Source organism: Theropithecus gelada, chromosome 10 (assembly GCF_003255815.1).
Source record: "Theropithecus gelada isolate Dixy chromosome 10, Tgel_1.0, whole genome shotgun sequence".
Taxonomy (NCBI): Eukaryota; Metazoa; Chordata; class Mammalia; order Primates; family Cercopithecidae; genus Theropithecus; species Theropithecus gelada.
In genome coordinates, this window is record NC_037678.1 from 16,969,049 (window position 1) to 16,994,254 (window position 25,206).

A 25,206-nucleotide genomic window follows, 5' to 3' on the forward strand; every position below is an offset into this window, starting at 1 on the left:
GATTTGATTAATTGCAATGGAAAATATTAAGGGAAAAAGTCTGAATAAACTGAAACAAAAGTAAAGGACAAGTGATAAATTAGAAAAATTGTACTTGAAACAGATATAACATGTAATACATAAAGGGCTGTTACAGATAAATAGGAAATACAGAACCACAGAAAAATGGGTAAAGGATAAGAATAAGGGAACTCGTGAAAAAATGCAAATGGTAAAAATATATAAATATATTCAAAGAAAGAGGAAAATATATTCAAAGAAAGAGGAAAATCTGTAAAAAATCTTACAGACATAAGATTTTATATCTGTATAGGAGTCTTTAAAAATTTATATTACTTATTAATGGCAAGTATCCATGAGAGCCAACCCTCCTTAAATTGTCTATTGTAAGTCAACATCAGAATACCCTTTTTGTGATATTTTGGCAATATCAACATTCTTAAAAATTATATACAGATTCTGTGATGCAGAAATTCTTTGCTCCAAGGAAATAAAGGTGGAATCAAACGATTTTCATCACGGTATTATTTCTTTGCAACAGTAAACCTTAGACACAACCTAAATCCCAACATTCGTGAAAGAGTAGACAAATTATGGTCCATCGTTGCAATAAGATAGTTGAAGCTTTTCCAAACCATTTTTAAATAACATTTTATTGATTTAATAGCAACGTTGAATGTTGTTTGAATAAATGGAAAGGGAAATACTCATGATGTAATATTAAGCTTAAAATAAAAGACACAAAACTAGTTCCCTTCAAAGTTTAAAAATGTCTGTATAGTTATACAATTATTTATAAAGGCAGATCATATGACAGTGTTCAGTGTTACCTCTGGGTACCAGTATTCTAGTTTTCTTGTTTTCATTGCATTTTGCAAAATTTCTGTAGTAGCAGTTTTAAAAAATATATTTTTCTCTCAACTTTGCAAGGAACAGAGGGAGAGAAGGAAAGAGATGGTAATGACTTCAAATATATAGATAATAAGAATAGAAACCTTGTTGTTCTCCCTGTTTGGGGACAGCATGGCATATTCACAGGTATAAGGGCACAGCATACCGCGGGGTTCAGCTTACCTGCGTTATGACTTGTGACTGTCATGGGTGTCATTGTTTCTGTAAGAAGGGCTTGCAAGGGATAATCCGGGTAGAAGAGCACCCACAAACTTATAGAGGCTTTGTGCGCATTCGAGCACCCACCCTTTTTACTTAGATCATTTTGGAGGTGTCTTTTGGGAACACGTGAAGAGTAACATCAGGTTTTCCAAGCCAGCTGGTTTCCCTGTGCTCCTTAAAAAAAAAAATGAAAACTCAACTGGCAGGCCATCCGTCTTAATCCTGAAGGAACTGGGACCTTCCCCACGTACTTACTAGGTGACTCAGAAAATCCTAACGTGATCCAACCCAAACTCCAAACAGACTAACTTAGAAGTCACAGATGAAAAAGAAAGAGTGGGCCGGGTGCTGGGCCTCATGCCTGTAATCCCAGCACTTTGGGAGGCCGAGGTGGGTGGATCATTTGAGGTCAGGAGTTGGAGACCAGCCTGGCCAACATGGTGAAACCCCATCTCTCGGCCGGGCGCGGTGGCTCAAGCCTGTAATCCCAGCACTTTGGGAGGCCGAGGTGGGCGGATCACGAGGTCAGGAGATCGAGACCATCCTGGCTAACATGGTGAAACCCCGTCTCTACTAAAAATACAAAAAACTAGCCGGGCGTGGTGGCGGGCGCCTGTAGTCCCAGCTACTCGGAGGCTGAGGCAGGAGAATGGCCTGAACCTGGGAGGCGGAGCTTGCAGTGAGCCGAGATCGGGCCACTGCACTCCAGCCTGGGCGACACAGCGCGAGACTCCGTCTCAAAAAAAAAAAAAAAAAAAAGAAACCCCATCTCTACTAGAAATACAAAAACTATCCGGGCATGGTGACCGTGAAGGAACCTAATGGGGAGAGGTCACGAAAGACTCACTTTACATCCTTTTGTGCGGCTACAGTGTTTCCTACCATTATTACCTATGTGGTCAGTTTCCTGATCTTTTATGTTGTGATCTTATGTGTAACCTGAATAAAGTGTCTTAAACAATGTGCTAGTTTTGTCTCAAATATCAAGAAGCCCATAGATTGGCAGTTCCAAGGGTAGTGGTTGTGATTGTGGGAATTTTCATGGGCTTTTCATGGTCGAGGGGTGAGAATAAATTCAGAGGTCTGCTGTTTACAGGACTGGAGATAGGAAGAAGGAAGGCAGTCTTATTCTCATATGCACTCTCTCTCTCATTACCAGAGAGGGAATCTTCTCCCCTAGATTTCCTAGGAGACTTCGCTTCAGGTACATTGGCCAAGTTGGTGTCTCAGGCCCGTGACCTGTCTTCAGGGAAGATTCAGAAAGTGATTATTCTTTGTGTCTTTGCCTCTGTGTGTGTTTCTGTGTGTGTCTCAGTGTGTGTGTCTGTGTGTTTTCAGCCTTCTCAGCAGGGAATCTGAAGTGTAGCTCTCTGGATAGGCAACCAAAAGAATCTCCCCCGTTTCTTTTGTAGATTTGTTGTGAGAAGAAAATGCTTATCTCGGGAGCAGGAATAATTAATATATATAAGTGAGTTTCTCCTCTCACACTCCTTTTTGTGTGGTTTTTTGTTGTTATTGTTTTGTTGTTGTTTGTTTGTTTGCTTTTTCCTTGAGACAGAGTCTTGCTGTGTCGCCCAGGCTGGAGTGCAGTGGTGCGATCTCGGCTCACTGCAACCTCTACCTCCCAGATTCAAGCAATTCTCGTGCCTCAGCCTCTGGAGTAGCTGGGATTACAGGCGCGCATCACGACACCCAGCTAATTTTTGTATTTTTAGTAGAGACAGGGTTTCACCATGTTGACTAGGCTGGTCTCAAACTCTCGACCTCAGGTGATCCGCCAGCCTCGGCCTCCCAAAGTGCTGGGATTACAGGCATGAACCAATGCACCTAGCCCACTTTCTCTTTTTCATCTGTGACTTCTAAGCCAGTTTGGAGTTTAGGTTGGATCACGTTAGGATTTTCCGAGACACCTAGTACATACGTGGGGAAGTTCCCACTTCCTTCAAGATTCAGATGGATGGACTGCCAGCCGAGTTTTCATTTTTTTCCGTAACGCAGGGAAACCAGCTGGCTTGGAAAACCCGATGCTAACTCTATTTAACAGGTAGCTGAATTCTCATCTGATTAGGAGGAAGCAACTCAGGTCTGTGCCTTGACACAAATCAGTCAGTGGATGAGGATTTGCCGAATGCACACTGTTCCAGAATTCAGGTGAGGAAAAGCTCATGTCTTCTCCAAGAATTTAGTGAAAACTAATGAAATAGGGAAGAGTGTAATGCAAATCAGTTACCAGCTGGATAGTCACGAATGACTTCACAGGGAAAGGGGGACCCTGAGCCGAGCCTTGGGGGCCACTGTGATTTCCAGGACTGGAGCAGAAGTATGGTGTTCCCCATGCTAGATACATCATTATCAAGAACACAGAAGATTTAAGGAGGAGGTGAAGAGGAGGCGTAAGAGCATTTTATCTTGCTCTTTGAGTTAATGACAGGCTTTTGTTGCCCAAAGAAGAGAATACCTTTTCCCAAGCAAAACTCTTTTACCTGCTTATTATCTGCTCAGCTTAGCTATAAAAGTTAATACTCTTATCATTAAACTTTTTCTCTTAGAAAAGAAAGCAATGCATTTCTTTTCTGTGCCTGACACTTCCTTCCCTTTTTTGCTTATGAAGGGCATACTTTTTTGAGAATTGAGGAAACTAGTAAACCAGATCTCTAAAACTAACATCCAGAACTGGTCAGGATGCCCATAGCGGGGAAAGTTGGGCCAATTTTTATTTCTTGAGGTTTCAGTATCAGTATAGTCAGTATGTCCACATTTTGATTAAAAGAAAGCAAATAAATGGAATGCCTATGTATGTGTCTTGGAAAGTGCTAAAGGAGTTTCCAAGGAAAAAATAGTAAGTATCTATCACAAAAGGTGTTCTTATGGGGGAGATACATGTGTACTCAAGTTCTTTACTGAAGGGGTAAATAAGGCGAGGGAAGCACACTTCATACTGGATAGGTGGGGACCCAACTGTCCTCATATTTGGAAAATTGAACTTTCATTTTACAGTGTGCAGAATCCATGTTAAAGTCAATGTCCCTGACCCCTTCAGTGGGTTCAGGGGCAGAAGATGGAGCTGAATGGGATAGGCATTGTTAAATTTCCTTCCGAGGTTCTCATTTTCTTCATTTATCAGGTAACTTGCAACAGGCTGCCTGCTGTATACCTTGTGAGGCATTGATTGCTACTAAGTCCAAAACCCTGACCTTAAAGGTTTTCAAGTCCAGTGACTTGGTGACAGTATGGATCCTGAGGGTAGGAATCTTCTTGGTGGATGAGTAGAAAATCAAGAGATAAAATTGATTATTTTCTCCAGACTGAGTGTTTTGCCCTGTGATGATTCTCAAAAAGCAGGGGTTTTGGTGGAAAAGTACTTCCATGCACTGCCTGCATCCTGTGGAGGTGACTGCATTGAGAGGCAGATTCATTTTTACAGCTGACTTGACAGGGAGGGTTTGACATGGTGGCTGTGACAGAAAGGTAGATCTGGGATGTGGGGGAGAGGGATCGTGTCTAGCTCCTAGAATTCTGGAACAAGCTAGTGGGTATATGATGGTAGGAAGATGGAGAAAATCGAGGAAGGATTGAGCTTTAGCAGGAAGAACAGAAGTCCTATTTGTCATCTAGACAGGCTATAATATATGTGACCAGAGCTGTCCAAGGTAGACACGTGCTCATACTTAATATGGTTTGTTTCCTCTGAACAATGACATAGTACAGTATCAGCAGGGGGCACAAATGCCCATTCTTTAAGCATCCTGCAATGAGGTATTCCTGGTTGAAAGCAGAGCCAGGTACAGCTTGGAGCTACTATCTAGCAGAAGGAATTCACTCTCCTCTTCTTTTTGTACAAGACAAGCATGAGGGTGCTCTTGACCTAGTGAAGTTGCCATTTGGGGCTCAGATGCTGAGAGTCTGAACCTTGATGGAAGTATTTAGGGGAATGCCAGGTAACATCACTGTCCAGCACCTGGAGCTTGGAGACCTTGGTTCAGTGTGAAGTTGGGTTTAGGATGAGGCATACCTGCTGGGTGGACAAAGTGCCTAGGTAGGGTGGAAAGGCGTAATCCCTCTTGTTAAGAGAATGGCAGCCAATGGCTAGTTCATTGCCCCCAGCCAAGAGAGATGTCCCTGAGTCAGTCATTGGACAATCTAGCTTGTCTAAACTTTATATTCTCTCATGTGTAAGTCTCATTCAGTTCTCTTATATGTAGGAGTTAAAGAGTTGTCACTTTTCTTTCTTTAAGTAAGGATTCTGAGGACTTCAAACTCATCTTTTTTCCTCTTTCAAGGTCTTTCTTACCTCCAGATAATGCAGTATTTTCCATTAGGTCAAAACTTGAACAAAATGTGTACTCTCATGTACCAGGACAAAGACTCTTCATCCACATCCATTTTGTTCTGAGTTTCAGCTGGTACTTTTGAGCAAGGTGCCTCGACCTTAGCACGCATGATGTTCTGGGCCAGATAGTTTTTTTTGTTGTGGGGGCTGTCCTGTCTGAGGATGTTGAGTGGTGTCCCTTGCCTCTGCCCCCCAGATCCAGTAGCACCCCAGTGCCCAAGTCATGACAACCGAAAGTATCTCCAAGTATTGCCAAGTGTCCCTTGGGGGCAAAATTGCCCTTCATATTAGAAACTGACACGATTGGGGTGACTCCACGGCCTAGGCAGGTGCTGACTGTGAAGGTGATGGGATAGAAAATGGAAGCCCTCAAGTCAGAGGCCAGTCCAATGGATTTGTGTCATTTTATTCCTAACCATGTGAAGCATTAAGATGTTGCCATCACCTGGTGAACCCATGGTGATGTCCATTCATTACTCTCTTTCCTCATTTGGGACACTGATGGGTCAAATTCTTTTTTTTTTTTTTTTTTTTTTTTTTTTTTTGAGACAGAGTCTTACTCTGTCACCCAGGCTGACTGCAGTGGCATAATCTCGGCTCACTGCAACCTCTGCCTCACGGGTTCAAGCAACTCTTCTGCCTCAGCCTCCTGAGTAGCTGGGATTACAGCATGCACCACCATGCCCGGCTAATTTTGTATTTTTAGTAGAGATGGGGTTTCACCATACTGGTCAGGCTGGTCTCGAACTCTTGATCTCATGATCTGCCTGCCTCGGCCTCCCAAAGTGCTGGGATGACAGGTGTGAGCCACTGTGCCCAGCCAGATTCTGCCTGTCTTCTAACTGAAGCATGGAAAACAAGCCATGTAAACAAAATAACTTTATTTCTAAACAAAGCTAACTTTGGATAGGAAACTTGGAAACATTTCAAGTTTTCATCCCTGATTATACCATTTCACCAAGCTGATTTTAGGAAAAGGTGCACAAAGTTATCAAAATGTGAATTTTCTTGCCGAGAACAATAGATGATGCTTCACAGTCTCTTAATTCCATCTGTTTCCCATGATAAAGTTCCAGCATTAGGTGCTGGTGTTAGAAGGCCCTCGACATTTTAACAGTGATTTTCCTGAAGGTCAGAAGGGGCAAACTGTAACTCTCCCACTTACTAGCTGTGCAATTTGAGACAATGATGTTTTTAAGTCTCAGTTTCCTACGTGTAAAATAGAGATATGAATCCCTTACTTGCTTAATTCACAGACTTATTTCAAGCATCCAATGAAATGATAGATGGAAAAATTTTTTGTAAATGAAATGCTGCACATACATTCTTATTATTACTATTACCATCATCATTGTTCCTATTACCATTTTTGAAAGATGGACGTCTTACAAACTGACCGGTTATGTATCGTTTTGTATCGTCAACTCCCTTGGCTAAAAACCCATCTAACTAGAATATTTTCATTGGATTTAACCACTCAGCCAGGCTGAATTCAAGAACCCCAGTGGGTTTTAAATCTGCTCACTACTGGCTAAATAACATGTTTGAAGAGAAAATAGCAAGCCATGATCAACATCTTATTCAGAGGCATAATAGCACTGCTGAAACTCCCCTTTCTCATCCCCTGTTATTATTAATATGCTGCTATTACTTAATGTACATTGTGTTCCAGAGTGTGTGTGTTGCCTTTACACTGTATATATACGTAAGTCCCACCCTCCAAAACCAGCCATTATAAAGAAGGAGAGAAAATCACAGCTGATGACATGTGGTAAAGGACTAGCATCTCAAGCTCACTCACTGTGATCAGGCCTTTATTCCACCTGTCACATAATGAAATATTTCTTCCTTCTTGATTCAGAATGAACCAGCAGCTCGATTCTGTCAGGTCCTCTGCTGGGTATTTTCCTGTACATCATCCCATTTTCACGTTGACAGAGCAATAGGTGGCCTTGTGTCTGCTTTTTTTTTTTTTTTTTTTTTCCTTCTTTTTGTGATGGAGTTTCACTCTCGTTGCCTAGGCTGGAGTGCAGTGGTGTGATCTTGACTCACTGCAACCTCCACCACCCAGGTTCAAGCAATTTTCCTGCCTCAGCCTCCCGAGTAGCTGGATTAGAGGCATGCACCACCATGCCCGGCTGAGTTTGTATTTTTAGTTGAGATGCGATTTCTCCATGTTGGTCAGGCTGGTCTCAAACTCCCGACCTCAGGTGATCTGTCCGCCTCAGCCTCCCAAAGTACTAGGATTACAGGCGTGAGCTACTGTGCCTGGCTGCCTTGTGTCTGCTTTGCAGATGTAGAACCTGAAATTCAGAGAAGGGAATTGACCACACTCCAGCTTGTATTCAGGACAGTGCTCATGCCGTCATTCCATGTTGCTTCTAGATCAAGGATGCTTAAATATTCCCAGGAGATTAAAAAATATGTATACTATGTAGGAACTCAGCAATGTCTGTGCAAACAGAAAATAAAGTTACAGAGCTGTGCTTTTAAGTTGGGTGTTGATCTTCCCCAGTTAGAATTAATTAATTGGCTCACTTCCCAATTGTTGTGTGTCTCAGACTTGACTGCACATAAGAATCACTTGGAACTGTTGGTAACACAAAACAACACGCCCAAAACAATGCTAGGGGCCACTCTGGATGACACTTTAGCATGGCTTGTGATCCAAACCCAAACAAGCAGCAATGCCAGGCCCTACCACTAGATGTCGTAGTTTAGTTTTTCTGGGGCAGGCCCAGTAGTGTGGGCTCGTGTGATTCCAAAGTGTAGCCAGCCCTGGGCTGGGGCTGCAGCAGGTCTTTGTCAGTGTCCTGAAGGAGGACACCCAGGCTCCGCTTGGCTCCTGCTCAGGACCCTGCGTTATGTGCAAATGTTAACCGTTAGTTTTAGAAGGCTGAGACTTTCCCTGGCACACTGTGTTAGTCCGTTTTCACGGTACTGATAATACCCGAGACTGGGCTATTTACAAAAGAAAGAGATTTAACTGGACTTAAAATTCCCCGTGGCTGGGGAAGCCTCGCAATCATGGTGGAAGGCAAGGAGGAGCAAGTCCCATCTTAACACGGATGGCAGCCGGCAAAGAGAGAGCTTGTGCAGGGGAACTCCGCTTTTTAAAACCATCGGATCTCATGAGGCTTATTCACTGTCACAAGAACAGCACGGGAAAGACTTGCCCCCATGATTCAGTTACCTCCCACCAGGTCCCTCCCATAACACCTGGGATTTCAAGATGAGATTTGGGTGGGGACACAGCCAAACCATATCACACACTCTTTGGATAGTAAAGTACAGAAGTTAAAAATCCGTTATAATAATCTTCCTGGGTCTGGACGTATGTTTCCAAGCGTCCCTTCCTGCTTTGTATTTTGGTGTTAACAGTTGTCTCAGTTGAGTGTTACTGGCCACTTGCAGTCCTTGGAGAAACATTTGTACTGAGAAGGTATATGACTCTATTATAACTACATTGGAATGTTTGTTTATGCTAAAAGTATGAGCTCAATCTAGTAGTCACCTTCGTCTTTCCTGATTTTACTTCCCGTTTCTGAGTACAATTAATTTTGCTATGTTCTGAGAATGTTGATAAGAATTTCAGATTTCACTATGTAATCATCATGTGAGTATCATATTTGAATCAGTTTCCAAAAACAATTAAGGTTTTTGGAAAGAGGCAAATCTGATTTTTAATCCCAGCTTCTATAATTCATTATAATTGGGTGATTTCCTTGATGTCTACATCACACATAGTAATAAAGGTTATTGTGTGAATTAAAAGATACTTGTAAATTGCTTTATTATACTGTTACATAGTAAGCATTCAACAAATGTTATTGTTATTATAAACATAATAATATTCTCTCCCATTTAATGGTGATCTTCTAAGAAAGAGGAACATTTTTCATTTACTCCTCTTTCCTTAGGATCTAGTACAGAATTTGGCACACACAATGAATGTTTAGGTAAATGAGTCACTTTTGGAATTAGGTGATTTTTTTTTAAAGGGGATTTAGAGCATTAGGAATTCCTTTGATCAGTAGCCAAATCCCCAAATGGAAGTAAAAGCATAATGGAATTACCTTGTACCATGTACCGTCTTCTATAGTACCTTCTAAGGGTGACATTTTTCCCTTCTGCATTCTCATGTATGATAAATTCTAAATCTAGACAGGTTAGACAGCCATCCTCACAATCTGGTTGCCTTGACAACCATCATATTAAACAGTAAGGGCCTGTTGTTGGGGGGTGAATGTCAACATTACCACCGTCTAAATCTTCTGAAGCAGGGCTTCAATGTCAAGGTTAAACATATTCAAAATTGCAATAAGACCTTTGGTTAATGTTCGTTAGATGTATTACAAGAGCTGAGTGAAGCCATCATCTTTTCAGGGTGACCAGTGAAGAGACTCATTTTGGCTGTCAGCCAGAAGAAATTCGGACTGCCATTGACAAGGTTTTCCTTTTACTACACCAAGAGACTTTTGCCTTCTACGTGTGGTGAAAGAAAACCCAACCAGAAATTAATAAAGGGACACCTCTGGGTCATCCTCCTCAACTCTATTTGCCTGCATGTAAGCTGCTGCCCGTGTGTTTAAATTCACCTGCAAGGTAGATATCCGCAGCTGGCAACAGAGATTGTCACAGGCAAGGATGTCACCTACAAAGTGCTAAAGAGCCCTCTAAAAATGAAAAGCAAAATGCCTCATTAATACTGAGCAGTGTGGGGCTTCTTTAATTGCAGCCTATGTGGCTGCCCTTTTTAGATGGCTCCATGGGAAGGCGGAGGTAAGAGTGGAAGAAGGAATGGTTGTGATAGCGAGAGAAATTGCCCCCCAAATATCCGGATGAACTTGACAACAGAGAAGTGTGTTTTCTGATTCAGCTGCCTTCTGATTCAATTCAGAAAGGCAGGAAAGAACTGTTGGATTCAGCAGAGGCTAAGATCAGGGAGCAGGTTTTTGAGATGTGTGTGTGTGCACTTTTGCGTACTTCTCTGTTTTGTGACTATTTTAATGTTGTATGATCCTGGAGGGCGGTGTTTCTTAATCTCTTTTTAAACAATATCACTCCCCTCTCCTGTGTGCCTTTTTATACTTTTTATTTCCCTGATTAAACCTCTAACAGAAGATTTTAATACCAAACCATTGGAATATCTGATTTTTTTTTTTTTGATCCCCACAAGAACCAACTTTTGTATCTGTTAAGAATGCATGCAGTAGAATAAATTTATGGTAACAGAAACGAAGTCTTTTTTTCCGCTTGCATTTAATAGCAGAATGATTATCTCTCTTCTTAGCACTTCGAATGGGAATTAAATATAACTAAATACACCACACATATATGGTCACCTATATATATCTGTGGGTTCTGTATTCTTGGATTCAACCAACCAAGACTTGACAGTATTCAGGGGAAAAGAATAGATGGGTACACCTGAACTGAACATGTATAGATATTTATTTTCTTTTCAGTATTCTCTAAACAATACTGTATAACAGTCATTTGCATAGCATTTACATTGCATTAGGTATTAATAAGCAATCTAGGATGACAAAGTATATGGGAGGATATACCTAGGCTATATGCAAATACTACACTATTTTATATCAGGGCATTTGTGCACCTGAGGATTTTGGTATCCTTGAGGGTGCTGGAACCAATCCCCCACAAATAGAGAGGGTATGTATACACACACACGTATGTATCCATATGCATACATATGACTTTAAGTTACCGTCAGGGTCCAGTTTAACCAATGTATCTTCTCTGTAGGCCACACTCTTGTACCTAGGTCACTGGTGATATACGTACATATGAGCATATTCACATACATATGAAGACTGCAGATAAACAAGTTATGGCATACACTGATAAAGCACCATGTCATCTAACTTAAAACTAGAACAATAGCACCAAAGCCACCTGGATATCTTCACTATCCCATGCCCCAGCCTCCCTCACTCCTACTTCCTCTCAGGGTAAACCACTACCGTGACAGCTGTGATCATCCTTTTTGAAACTTATTTTGGAATAAAATAAATAAATATTATATATATATTTTAAAAATAAAATAAATAGTATAACAAATATTATTTGTTATAATAATTTCAAAAACTGCTGTTATTTCCTCAAAGCAATCATCTGGCACAGAACTTTACACTTAAAAGTCTCTGAAGTGTTTGTTGAGTAAATGAATGAGTGAATGAATGATGAATGAATGAAGCAGGTCCGTCCATCAGTATATCCCCATCAGAAGCAATGGTTCTCAATAAGTGGTGTTTGTATAAATGCATTGTTTTGCTTTTTCAAAACTATTCATTGAGTGCCTTCTATGTGTCAGACACTGTGCTAAGTCTGCATACATAAATACATACTGTGCACTGTAATAAGAAGAATTGCAGCTTCTAAAAATATTAAGATCAGGCTACGCAGGAGCTAATGCAATTTTCTCCTCAGTGCATTGAAAAATCTATTAGTTAAGAAGGCAGCTATATTTCAGGAAATTAAACCACTGTAACAGTCCAGTTCACAAATCAGAACTCCCAGTGTTTTGAAATGCTCCATTTCATAACATAAAGTACTGAGGGATGTTCAGGCAATCTGTAAATGCTCCAGTGACCAATCCCCTCAAGCTTCGCAAAGCTAAATAGAGGATGCTTCTTGCTGGGCGATAAGAGAGGAAGGGGTTTTGTGCCACCAATAGAAGGAGGGACGTGTCTGTAGATCCACGATCACATTCCCCTTGGTTCACTTCGCCTTTGTCGTCATTCTGGAATGACTTATGTTTGCAGAAGATCATTTCTTAGTAGACCTCTGAATAATGAGCATCTTTAGGTGCAAGCCAGCTAATCTTATTTTGGGCTAGGGTTCTATGTCTGAATAAATGTTCATTGATGCTTACGGGAGATTGCTGTCACCTGCAAAGACCAGCTTTGAGGCTCTCACAACATTTTCTTGTAAGTTGCTAATGTAAGAAGACATGAAATACGTAATTCAGTTCTCCTGTTGATGCTGGTTACGAAGAATTTTGCTGTAGCTGACCTAGAGCTGCTTGTATTGAGATAGGACTTCTAAATTGAAAGAGAAGTACAGCCAGGAAACCTTCCCGGCCTCATTGTCATTAACTACCTATGAGGCATAGAGATAGCTAAAGAACTCCTGACCTTACGTCAACACTTTCTTTTATTAATATGTGAGAAAGGTCTACTCTCCCTATAAATCCAACAAAGTATCAGTTTCAGATGGGGCACTTAAGCTTGGGGCTCTCTTATGACTTGTTTCTGAACAATAAGTTGGTTGTTGATCCAGTGCAAATGATTCAGCCAAGAAGACCTTGAGAAATAGCATTTTCTGTGTCTCCTAACTTGGTGTTTCTTACAGTGTAATCTATGGAGACTTGCTTTTGAATCACCCGGGGTGCTGGTTTTAAAATACGGATTTCTAGGCCCTTCCACAGATCTAATGAATCATAACCTCTCAGTAGGATCCTGGGAATCTGCATTTTCACCAGGCTTCCTCCAAGGTTCTGATGCCTCTCAGCTGCCTTCGGTTAATCTTTCCTCCATAAATCATTAGAGTATATTCCAAAAATACAGATGAGATCACATTTCTTAGCTAATGAAACCCATTTTGTTTTTCCCACTGTCTCTGGGATATTATCCAGTGCTCTTTTGCATGGCATATGGTCCTGGTCTTCTCCAACATTTGATCCTGTCCTGCCTTTCCATATCCATCTCTATCATTTTCAGCTGTAAGTTTTTTCATTAAGTGTATCAGACTATAGTTATGTTACACACAAACACACACACACAGAATTGTTTATTTATCTGTGCCTTCATTGTCCTATCATGCTTTTCTCCCAATATTTGAGAATCTCAATTTTCAACTCATTTTTCAAGACCAAATTTAAGGTTTATTTCCTCCAGACATCTCTATCTGATTGTTGTCCCTCCTTTCTTATTACTCCCCTTTAATTGTCCTTCTACTGGACCACTGCTATACATATCTCAACCAACCAAGGGCTGAAAACACTTGAAAAAAAAAAATCAGATGGTTGCATCTGTATTGAACATGTATAGACTTTTTCTTGTCATTCCCAAAACAACAACTGTTTACGTAATTTTTACATTGTATTAGGTGTTAGAAGTAATCTAGAGATGATTTAAAGTATACAGGAGGATGCCCGTAGATTATATGCAATATGGCACCATTTTATATCAAGACTTGAGCATCTTTGGATTTTGATATCCAAGAGGGGTCCTGTAACCAGTACCCCACAGACTCCGAGGATGGCTGTACTTGGAATTTATCACAGTGCAGTTTCATACCATTTTATAATTAGAGATGTGGTAGCCAATTTCCAAGATGGCACCCAGTAATTCCCACCTCCTAGCATTCATTCACTCCCACGTCTAGTCCCTTCCCACATTGCATAAACTTACCTGTATAACCGGTAAGACATTGCAGGAATGATACCATGTTCCTTCTGAGACCAAGTCTTCAAAATAACCTTCCCTCCACCTTGCTGTCTTTGGGACCTCGCTTTGGGGAAAACCAGCCAGCATGTGGTAAAGACTCTCAAGCAGCCTTCTGGAGTGGTCCATGTGGCAAAAACCTGAGCCTTCTTATTGACAGCTGGCATCACCTGCCAGGCACGTATGTGGGAGCCAGCATAGAATTAGATCTTACATCCCAGAACAAGTATTCAGATGACTGCAACCTCATGAGGAATCTTAAGAACCACCCCCAGCGAATACACTCCCAGATTCCTGACACACAGAAACCATTTGAGTTTATAACTGTTGCTGTTTTAAGCTGTTGCATTTTGAGGTAACTTGTTGTGCAGTCCTGGATACTGAATATCCGCTAGACCACAGACTCCTTGAGAACATCAGCCATGTTTCCTTCATCATGGACCCTGGTCCCTCATCCTCCTCAGTACCTGCCCCATATTAAGGTGTTCCATAAATGTCCCCTTAAATGATCTCAACTGAGCTAAACTGGAGTTTCTCTGTGCTGCCAAGGATGAATACTCACAAATGCAGATGACTTTTTGTTTGTTTGTTTTGAGATGGAGTCTTGCTTTTTGCCCAGGCTGGAGTACAGTGGCTCGATCTCAGCTCACCGCAACCTCCACTTCCTGGGTTCAAGTGATTCTCCTGCCTCAGCCTCCCGAGTAGCTGAGATTACAGGCATCTGCCACCACACCCAGCTAATTTTTGTATTTTTAGTAGAGATGGGATTTCACCATGTTGGCCAGGCTGGTCTGGAACTCCTGACCTCAGGTGATCTGTCTGCCTCGGCCTCCCAAAGTGCTGGGATTACAGGTGTGCGACAGCAGATGCCTTTAATAGAGGTGACTATTGTCTTTTGCTCTTATTATCATCAGTCATAATATTGACAGTTAACAATAGCCATTGCTTATATATAGCGCCAGAATTCTCACAATCCCATGGAATATGTGCTGTAAGTAGCCCCATTTTACAGATGAAAACTCAGGTACATAGAGGTTTAACTGCTTGCCCAGAATGACCCAGACAGTGAATGAGGGAGCCAGTATTCAAACCCAGACAGTCTCCAGAGTATGTGTTGTTAACCGTTTTATTTTATTTTATTTTATTTTTTATTTTATTTTATTTTATTTCTATTTATTTATTTATTTTGAGACAAAGTCTCACTCTGTCACCCAGGCTGGAGTGCAGTGTTGCAATCTCAGCTCACTGCAGCCTCCACCTCCTGGGCTCAAGTGATTCTCCTGCCTCAGCCTCCCAAGTAGCTGGGATTACAGGCATGCGCCACTATGCCCAGCTAATTTTTGCATTTTTAGTAGAGATGGGGTTGTACCATGTTGGCCAGGCTGGTCTTGAACTCCCGACCTCAAGTGATCCACGCACCTTGGCCTCCCAAAGTGCTGGGATTAATGGCATGTGTCATGAACCATTTTAAACACTCATATTGAGCCCTTATGTGGCAAGCATTGTGCTAGGCACCATGATTCTACTACCTCATTTAATGCTTTTTCAAACCTCATGCAATGTGTATTGTTTTCTCTGTTTTATGGGTGGGGAGATTGAGACTTAGGTGAGTTTGCCAGGCTGGTTATGTTAGAGTCAGGATTCAGAATTGGGCCAGACAGACTCCAAAGCTCATGCTCATTTCACGATCTTCTTCCAAGGCATCCGCCAGTGTCTCTGTCCCAGCATCTTAAGCCCCACCCCACTTCTATTTCTTAACAATTATACTCTGAACATATAGGTTGGTTGCCAAGACAACCACTCAGAAACAACATGAAAGGCAAATGACTTTTCAAACATTCTGCAGCTGGGATGACTTCTTTTTTTAATTTTTTAAAATATGTCAAGGTGATTTGCAATCCACAGCAAAATGTTAATATGGGTAAGCAATCTGTTTTGAGCAAAAAATATTTCCAGTATGGTAGAGGGGAGCTTACAGATTACAAATATAGTAACACGTTAGGAAGGAAGCAGGATATTCTACTATTACCCTTTTTACAGGTGAGAAAATTAAGGCCTGGAGAGAGTTGGAAGCCAGGAATGCCCAGCTCTAAAGACATTGTACCTAATTATCTGAAAAACCGCTTGGAGAATGAAAATTTGTCTGGATGGAGGCAGAGGCTCAGTCCTGACCCTACAGTAAATCAGAAGAGTGAAGAGCACATCTGAATAGGCCAGGGCCAGTGGGAAAAGAGGGGAAGAGAGAAACACATCATTTCAGAGTAGAGTATCTAGGACTGGAGGACTGAAAGTTGAGGTAAGGAAAAGGACCCCCAAACTTTGGGTACTAAATAATATACAACCCTTAAGCTTGTTAGGAGGAGTTTAAATAGGCCAGCCCATATAAAGGTCTTGCCACAATGCCTGACACCCAGTATGTGCTAGGCGTATTTTCTATTATTATCTTGACTAGGGTATCTCAATGACTCCTGGAAATCCACATCTTAAAGAAGGAATGAGCATCATTTCCTGACAAAACCAGCCTCTTTTCCTGTCTTTCCCTTATTTATCAAAGGTCAGAAATGTGTCATCACCATTGAGTCATGGCTTTCCTCCATCCCCTGTGTTTTGGGCAGTCACCGTTAGAGGTGAGGTGTGTCCACTGTCTAGTCCTCTGCCTCCATGCTCATACTGCTAATCTGGTCAACTTTTCTGTGGACCACCTGACATCAGATCTACCCTAGAATCACCTGCACCGCCTCCTAGATGCTCCCCTTTGGGTCTACCTGGTAATTGGCAGCTTCTTCAGGAAGGCAAATTTCCCTTTGAAAGCATCCCCCACCCCCCAGTTTACATAAAACCCTTAAAACCTGGGGTTGCCTGTGCTCCCTTTGCGTAAGTGAATTAGGTGATAATCTTGGGCATGACTGCATTTTTGCTGATTGGAGTTTAGACCATACTGCTTAGAATTATTAACAGCCATTGCAAGGATAATGATCTGCCCCTTAGAATAAACTAACTCTCATTTTTATTAACTTTTTAATTACATGAACCCTTTGGCGTGTTGATAATGATGAACAACATGGTGGGTTATTACTCTGCCAGGTGTTGTCTTCTGTATGGGATGCTCTTGGGGAAGTTTGCGTGGTGCTCTCCAGGTTTCCTCAACCTGCCTTTGAGGGTGCTCTTCTCTCTGTTGAGCCCATGATGTAAGAAGTTCCTGGTTGGGCTGAAGTGTGTTGCGGCGTGGAAATGAGATTAATACCGGTGTGGATTGGATGAAGAGACTGCCCCAGAAGGTTGCATGGCTAATCACTCCCACGCACTTTTCCTCCGCCTCAAACCCAAAGTGTGCTGTCCAGTTTTGGAGATCTACCAGAGGGAGGGACTTTACATTTTCCAGATTTCAGCCTGTGATTTTTTCTTTCTTTTTTTTTTTTTTTTTTTGAGATGGAGTCTCGCTCTGTCGCCAGGCTGGGGTGCATTGGCGCTGTCTTGGCTCACTGCAAGCTCCGTCTCCTGAGTTCAAGCAGTTCTCCTGCCTCAGCCTCCTGAGTAACTGGGACTTCAGGAGCCCGCCACCATGCCGAAGTAATTTCTGTATTTTTAGTAGAAACGGGGTTTCACCATGTTGGCCAGGATGGTCTCGATATCTTGACCTCAGGATCTGCCCGCCTCATTTTTTACAGAAACATGGGACAAGGTGATAAGTAGCTTATTTCCCGTGACAAAACCATCTGCATTCCTGACTTCCCCTTTACTTTCAAAGGTACCAGAATTTGCTGCTTTTATCATGCCCCGAATTCTGAGTCACCTGAACTTGGGTATTGCTGATAGGCATTCACTGAGAGAGGAGAAATGGGCTTGGCGGAGACCTGTTGCTTGCCCAGCATGAGGCTGGATCCTACACCTTCTCCTGTGAATACCGTAACATTGTAGGCCCCCCTTTTCCAGATGAGAAAACTAAGACTCAAGGAGGTTAAGTGAGTTACCTGAGGTCACACAGCTCATTAAAAGTGGAACCAGTTCTATGGCCCAGGCTTCGGGGCTCAACAAACTGTGCCTCTTCCATGCACCGTACTGACCCTGGATTTTAGCAATCGTGAACATTTCTGCTCCTAGGTGAGGAAAATGTCAGAGGAAAATGAACTCAGGCCTGGCTGACTCCATAGTCATGCACATTCATCAAACAGTTTTTGAGTAATTACTATGTTGTTACCACAGTAAAAAAGACATTGTCCCTGCCTCAAGGAGTTTCAGTCAAGTGCAGGAGAGGGGCATGGAAAATTGAACCCAGCAGGATAACATGCTGTACTAGAGGAAGGGAAACAGCTTGCTTCTTGCTTTGGGAGCCCCTAATCCAGCCTGGGGCTGTGGGGGTGGTGGTGGCTGGAAGGCAGTGATTTCTAAGTTGAGACTTGGAGGAGGAGAGTATGGACGGAGGTGGGGGAAGCGTGTGCTAGATATCACGCTGTCTCTAAGAGGCTGAGCTATTCGTAATAAATGTACCTGCTTCTTACCACACGTTCTTTCCCCTCCACAAAATTTCTTAATTTTCCACCTTTTCCTGGGGCTTTCTTTCTGAATACAAACTCATCCCATTGCCTCCTTTATGACTAATTGAACACTCGGACTTAATTGATTATGCATTAAGTTGGGGACTTGGAGCAACGTTCAGGACTGGGCTCATGTTGAGATTAATTTATTCCTGTAGTCTTCCTGTTTTGCAGTGTAACTGAGTGCCTCACATACGTGTTAAAAATAAAACGGAGAGTCAGGGCAATCTAATTAGACAGCTTAACCCATCACTCTGGTGTTCAGTCTTCACCCAGCTCTCCTGCTTTGATGGTAACCAAAATAGATGAGTAAGTTAATCAAAGGTCTGATTAAATAGCACAGCCCTGCAGCATGGACTGATGATTGCCAAGCCTCAGTACAGGCAGATTGTTAGAGGAGAGAGGAGGCTGAGCTGAGCCCCAAAGGCCAGGGCTTTCATGAGGAAGATGTTTACAAAGTATATGGGAGGGAATTCCTCACTGAGTCCTCGGATCCTACCGTGATGGCTAGTCAGGAATCTCACTCCAAAGGAAGGATAATGTAGTTTGGGGAAAGAACACAAACCTTCTCCTGGCAAACTGTGACTCTTAGAGCTTTGCATCTTGCTTGCTGTGGGATTGTAGACAAATCGCCTGCCTTCCTATGCCTGCCTGCCATCCATCATCCATCTGTCTGTTCATCTATCATCCATCCATCCATCCATTCATCCATCATCCATTCATCCATCCATCCGTCTATCCATCCATTCATCCATCATCCATCCATCCATCCATCATCCATTCATCCATCCATTCATCCGTCCATTCATCCATCATCCATCCATCCATCCATCCATTTATCCATCATCCATCCATCCATCCATTCATCCATCGTCCATTCATCCATCCATCCATCTATCCATCCATTCATCCATTAATCCATCCATTCATCCATCATCCATCCATCCATCATCCATTCATCCATCCATCCATCCATCCATCTGTTCCAGAAATGTGTTTTGTACCCATTATATACAAGACATTGTGCTTTTTTTTTTTTTTTTTTTTTTTTTTTTTTTTGAGACAGTTTCACTTTTGTTGCCCAGGCTGGAGTACAATGGTGTGATCTCTGCTCAATGCAACCTCTGCCTCCCAGGTTCCAGCGATTCTCCTGCCTGAGCCTCCCGAGTAGCTGGGATTACAGGTGTGTGCCACCACACCTGGCTAATTTTGTATTTTTAGTAGAGACGGCATTTCTCCATGTTGTTCAGGCTGGTCTCAAGCTCCTGACCTCAGGTGATCCACCTGCCTCAGCCTCCTAAAATTCTGGGATTACAGGCGTGAGCCACTGCACCCGGCCAAGGCATTATGCTTTGATTTTGTTGTTGTTCATTTAATTTGTCCTTGTGTTAACGGTATGACTCTGTTGGTTGTGTGAGTTTTTTCCTTCTAGGTACTCTCTTGCCCTAACCCTCACTTTATGCTCCATGAGGCTGATGCATAAAGCATCTCTAATCTCACTTTCGCTCTGGTTTCCATTAGGGTTGACCAGAGGGCTGCCCTCCCGGGATACTGGTGGGCAGGAGGAGAGTGACATTGAGATGTTTTTTCCTGTTCTGGCTTATGGGTTGCCACAGGTAGGCTGTGTCCCTCTGCTGAAGGTCACTGCCTCAGCCAGGTGGCCTTACTCATACGGCAGTTCTCTCTGGATTCCAGCATCTGTTGGCCTAGACCCTTTTGGCCTTGGGGTAGTAATGGCCCCAAGTACTCTTCCCGTCCTCTAGTAACTGCACAGTTCTTGTTAAACTGCCTCTAATTCTGCATATACTTAGATTAAGTAGTCCTTTTATTAAATCTTCCTTAGATTCCCCAGGAGAGTGTGCTGTTTCCACCTACACCCTGCGTGATAGGATGAAGTGAGTGTAGCAACATGGATGGAGCTGGAGGCCATTATCCTAAGTGAGCTAACTCAGAAGCAGAAAATCAAATATCACACGTTCTCACTTACAGGTGGAAGCTAAACAATAGGCATACATGGATACAAAGTTGGAAATAATAGACACTGGGGTCTCCAAAAGAAGAAAGGGTGAGAGCTGGGTAAGGGGTGAAAAATTGCCTGCTGGATACAATGTTCAACATTCAGGTGACAGGTGTACTGGAAGTCCAGTCTCCACCATTACACAGTGTACTCATGTAACAAACATGCGTGTGTACCCCCAGAATCTAAAATTTAAAAAAATTTTTTTAAAAAGGAGGGATGACCTTTATAAATAGCAGAAACTCAGACAAGCTGAGCAAACCTGTCTAAGGTGAATGGCGATTAAGTGATGATACTGGAATCTAAATCCAGGTATGTCTGACTCTGCCACCTCAGTTTTTTGCTCTCCTGCATACATCCTGGAGACCCTTACCTTCATCAGGAAGTACTAAAAGAGGCATTGATATCTAAATACTTGGAATAAGATAGAGGGATCAGGAAGAAGGGTGGGTACCAGGCCCTTGAGTCCTTTAATATCTTTTAATTTTTATACCACCGTGTGAAGTAGGCATCATCTCCATTTTACCAACTTTTAAAAATGAGCAACTACTCTTAAAAGAAAAACTAAGTAACCACATTATTTTCAAACATGTCATAGTCTGGTGATGGTGGGAAAACAGGCACACAGGAGGCCGATTTAGGGAAGCTATGAGACAGGCTCCCCATGCTGACTCATGAGACCCATTCCATCTCTAAAACACACTCCATTTTACAGGTAAAGAAACCAAAGCTTAGAGAGATCAAATGCTCTGTGGAGCTAGAGCCCAAATTTGAACTCCTGTCCTTTTTCCCCTCCTCCATGATGCCTGGGTGTAAGGTGACAGGGTCTCATACACAGAGTTAGGGATGCTTTTTCTTGAAACTGATGAGAAGTAAAGCCAGTGGACTTCCTGGGTCGAGTGGGGACTTGGATAACTTTTGTGTCTAGCTAAAGGATTGTAGCACCAATCAGCATTCTGTAAAAACGCACCAATCAGCACTCTGTGTCTAGCTAAAGGATTGTAAATGCACCAATCAGCACTCTGTAAAATCGCACCAATCAGTGCTCTGTGTCTAGCTAAAGGATTGTAAACACACCAGTCAGCACTCTGTAAAATGGACCAATCAGCAGGATGTGGGCGGGGACAAATAAGGGAATAAAAGCTGGCCACCCCAGCTGCAGCGGCATCCTGCTCGGGTTCCCTTCCAAGCTGTGGAAGCTTTGTTCTTTCGTTGTTCACAATAAATCTTGCTGCTGCTCACTCTTTGGGTCTGCACCCCCTTTAAGAGCTGTGTCACTCACCACAAAGGTCCGCAGCTTCATTCTTGAAGTCAGCAAGACCAAGAACCCACCAGAAGGAACCAACTCCAGACACAATGGGATGTCTTGCTGCTATTTTTTCTTTCTCTGCATAAAATGTGGGTGAATGTGTTTCATTTGGTTTGATTACACATAGTTGCTTTTAAGTAAAAGCAGTTTTAAAGCTTGTTTTTTTCCCCTTTAACATCATATGTAGGTTTTTAGAAACTACATCTTAATCCACTTTGTTTTAAACAATTACATAGGATGCTATCAGAAAAAAAAAGAGTATTATGTCTGAATTAATTGTTCCATTTTGGGGCATTTTGATGGCTGCCCTTTGGTAACATGGTGATGAACATCTTTGGTGTCTTAAACAAAATTTTTAAATCTGAATTTTTTAACGAACATCTCCTCAACATGGTCAAAGGTAAGGTCAAAGGAGATGAATATTTTTTGGAATCCTGGTAAGGTGGCCATATTCCCCATCTTAAAGGGTTCTATTAAAAGGATTACCCTCTTGAAAATAAGTGTACTTTGGCTCCCATGGAAACTCCCCACAGCAGCCAGGTTGGGGCCTCTGCCCACGATGATCTTCATAAATGACTATGCATATATGAGAGCTTTCATCACACTGGTGCTTTTATTTTTATCCTTGCCTTTGGACACAAAATGGCACCTGTGTGTGTGCCTCGCTGATGACTCTGCCCATCTGCGAGCCATTGATTGTTCCATTATATTATGTGAGGATCATAATGTCAGTGCTCCATGGGTGGTTCATTTCTGTTCTGTGTGTGTGTCCTCTATTGCTGTCAGGTGAAGAGTGTCGTATGATGACTAGGTCCTCCTTGTGGGTTTATCTGAGAATAAAGAGAAGGCAGCAGTAGCAATCTATTCAATTACAGTTTTAAAAGAATAAGCATAAGCTTTAACAATACCATTACCCACTAATCTTTAATGACACATAAATGGAATATGATTTAAAGAAATATATGTACATAGGAACAATTCGATATTGGTTGTAAAAGTATATGTAATGGGATTCCATTTTTGGACCTTTATGTTTTTGCATATCCTTTTTTTCTCTAGTGGATCTATTTTATTTCTATAATAACAAAAGTTTCATTTAAAAATCTCAACATAGGATTTGCAGTAATAATTATTTCACAACTATTACTTTTCCTCTCCCTTAATTCAGATACATTTTCCTCCAGAAAACTTCACATGTCAAAATGCAAATTATATAAATCTTTAAAAGAAAACTCATTCATTTATTCAACAAATTTGTATTGGATACTTTTTGTGTGTTAGGCCCTATTTATGATGTTTAAGCAAAGAATTAATATAGCGATTTCTCTTTTTTTCCCTTTCTCCAACTCCCTCTCTGCCTTTTTCTGTCTAGTCTGAAGTTTCCTGGATCCCCAATAAACATTACTCTGGGATTTATGGTCTGATGAAGCTTGTGCTGACCAAGACTCTTCCTGCCAACCTGGAGAGAGTCATCGTCCTTGACACGGATATCACCTTTGCCACCGACATTGCAGAGCTGTGGGCTGTGTTCCACAAGTTCAAAGGTAATGGTAGCCCATTTGCTTCTTCCCGATATCCTTGTAGGTATCAGCTTGCCAAGAATAGGGGTTGATTCTTTAAAAAAGGTGAGGTCACCTCAAATGAGGTCGTGCTAATGCGGTGGGTAAGGAATTACAAATATGGTTCAATATCCGCTCTGCTTGGATTTGAAAAATAACAGAGTAAAACAGAAACGTGTTTACATTTCTTTAGTAAATGAAGATTTTTTTAACAGATGAATATCAAATGTGTGTATTTCGTTTGCAGATAGTGGAGTGTTCACATACTGGTGTCGGGACGTGCGTTCATTGTTTTCTTTTTATCCACGGATAGTCTAATTGCCAGGAAAGCCTGTGAGATAGTAGAGATGAGTATTGATTCCAGAGTTTTTGAAAATGTTCTTACAGCTTTTGCTTTCATTAACGTTATGGTTTATCATTTTAAGGAGATGTATGTGTTTGGCTTTACAAGACATTCTGTCTAGTCTGGTGGGTTTCTTTATAGCTATCATTGTAACTCTCGTCACAGCCTCGAGGTATAGGAAAGTACCTACTGGGAAATCGTGAGCTCGGTAGGTGTATTAACTGTGGCATGGATATGTGAGAGAAGTGGCAGGTTAGCACAAATCTCAGGCTGTTATTTTAATACCCCTCTCCCAGCTGTCTTTTTAAAAATTAGATGATTTTAAAAATTCTTCTCTATTGGATGAGTACATTGAGAAAGAAATTCGACAGTGAAATTTTTACTTTTTTTTTTTTTTAATTGCACACTGGCCCCTTCTGTGTTTAAAATGCCTTCTGCCATTCCTCTTAGCTCCATATGCTATGAAAGCAAGATACTACTTAATGATTTTAAATCCCAGCATTTTCATAAATCACAGGATATTCCTGTTGGTTTCTGTTTCTATTCACGAACAGAGAGTTAACTTCCTTGCCTGCCCCGGTCACTCCCTGCTTCCTTCTCTGGGCTAATTGAGGAAAGTCTTCACCAAATCATGGGAATGACATTGTGATCCCCGGGACTCTTTCCCTTACCGTGATCAAAATTTACTTTTCTTATTCATGTCAGTAATGACACTGGCAATGACCTCATTTAGGACACCTGTTGAAACTGAGTATGTCACAGCTCTCTAATCTTCATAGAACGTGTGGACGTGTCCTTTTGTTTCATAAAGAAAGAAACGGAAGCTCAGAAGGATGCAGGCTTTTCCCAGAGTTGAGATCAGAGTGCCTGTGTCTTGGCTTCCATCTGCTGCCCTTTTCAAGTTCCCCTATCGCGTCTGCTTTGTTTTCCTCTTTGTGATCACAGGGAACTCACGAGGGGCAGTTTTTCTATAATTACATGGTGTTTTATTCATTTCTTTATGCTGATGTTGAGTGTTCAGTGATGCATTTCTTCAACCGGCGTTTATTGCATCCCTACTGGGTGTCAAGCACTATGGCTGGCTCTGCAAATAAGGAGATGAGTAATGAGGGCACAGTGAGAGTTGTCACCTCTCCTAGAGGGGGTTAGAGAAGGTAGCTGGGAAGGTGTCACGGAGGAGCTCCTAATTGTGCTCTGTCTCATCGGATGAGAATGGTGGTCGTATGCACTAGACTCCCACATTCTCCTTTGGGAATAAAGACCTTATTACCCCAGCTGCTGGGAGTAGTCCCTGCAGAAGGGGCTCCCCAGCATCGGCCCTTTTTGCAGTTGCCTTAGTTGAAGTGAGTGGCCATGCCTGTGGCCACACCCCTTCCCGGGACGCCACACGTCGTGGAATGACTGATGGACATGAGATCCTGCAGGATCATCTGCTACACTCAGAGACTGCCTCACAGGTTGATTTTCCCCTCTGCCTAGTCCTGCTTTCCCCTTCCCTTTCATAGGTGCTGTTCTCAAGAGCTCTCTCT

The 25,206-nt window shown here is 42.1% G+C and overlaps 1 protein-coding gene across 6 annotated transcripts in view; it reads left to right on the top strand.

Moving 5' to 3' along the window:
• LARGE1 (LARGE xylosyl- and glucuronyltransferase 1) overlaps positions 1-25,206 on the top strand; it is a 631,116-nt gene that overhangs the window by 333,979 nt on the left and 271,931 nt on the right. For all 6 annotated transcript variants that reach the window (XM_025399702.1, XM_025399703.1, XM_025399705.1 and 3 more), the window contains one exon: positions 23,148-23,319. In XM_025399702.1, the coding sequence (XP_025255487.1) occupies positions 23,148-23,319 (172 nt within the window). The remainder of the gene's footprint in view (positions 1-23,147; positions 23,320-25,206) is intronic.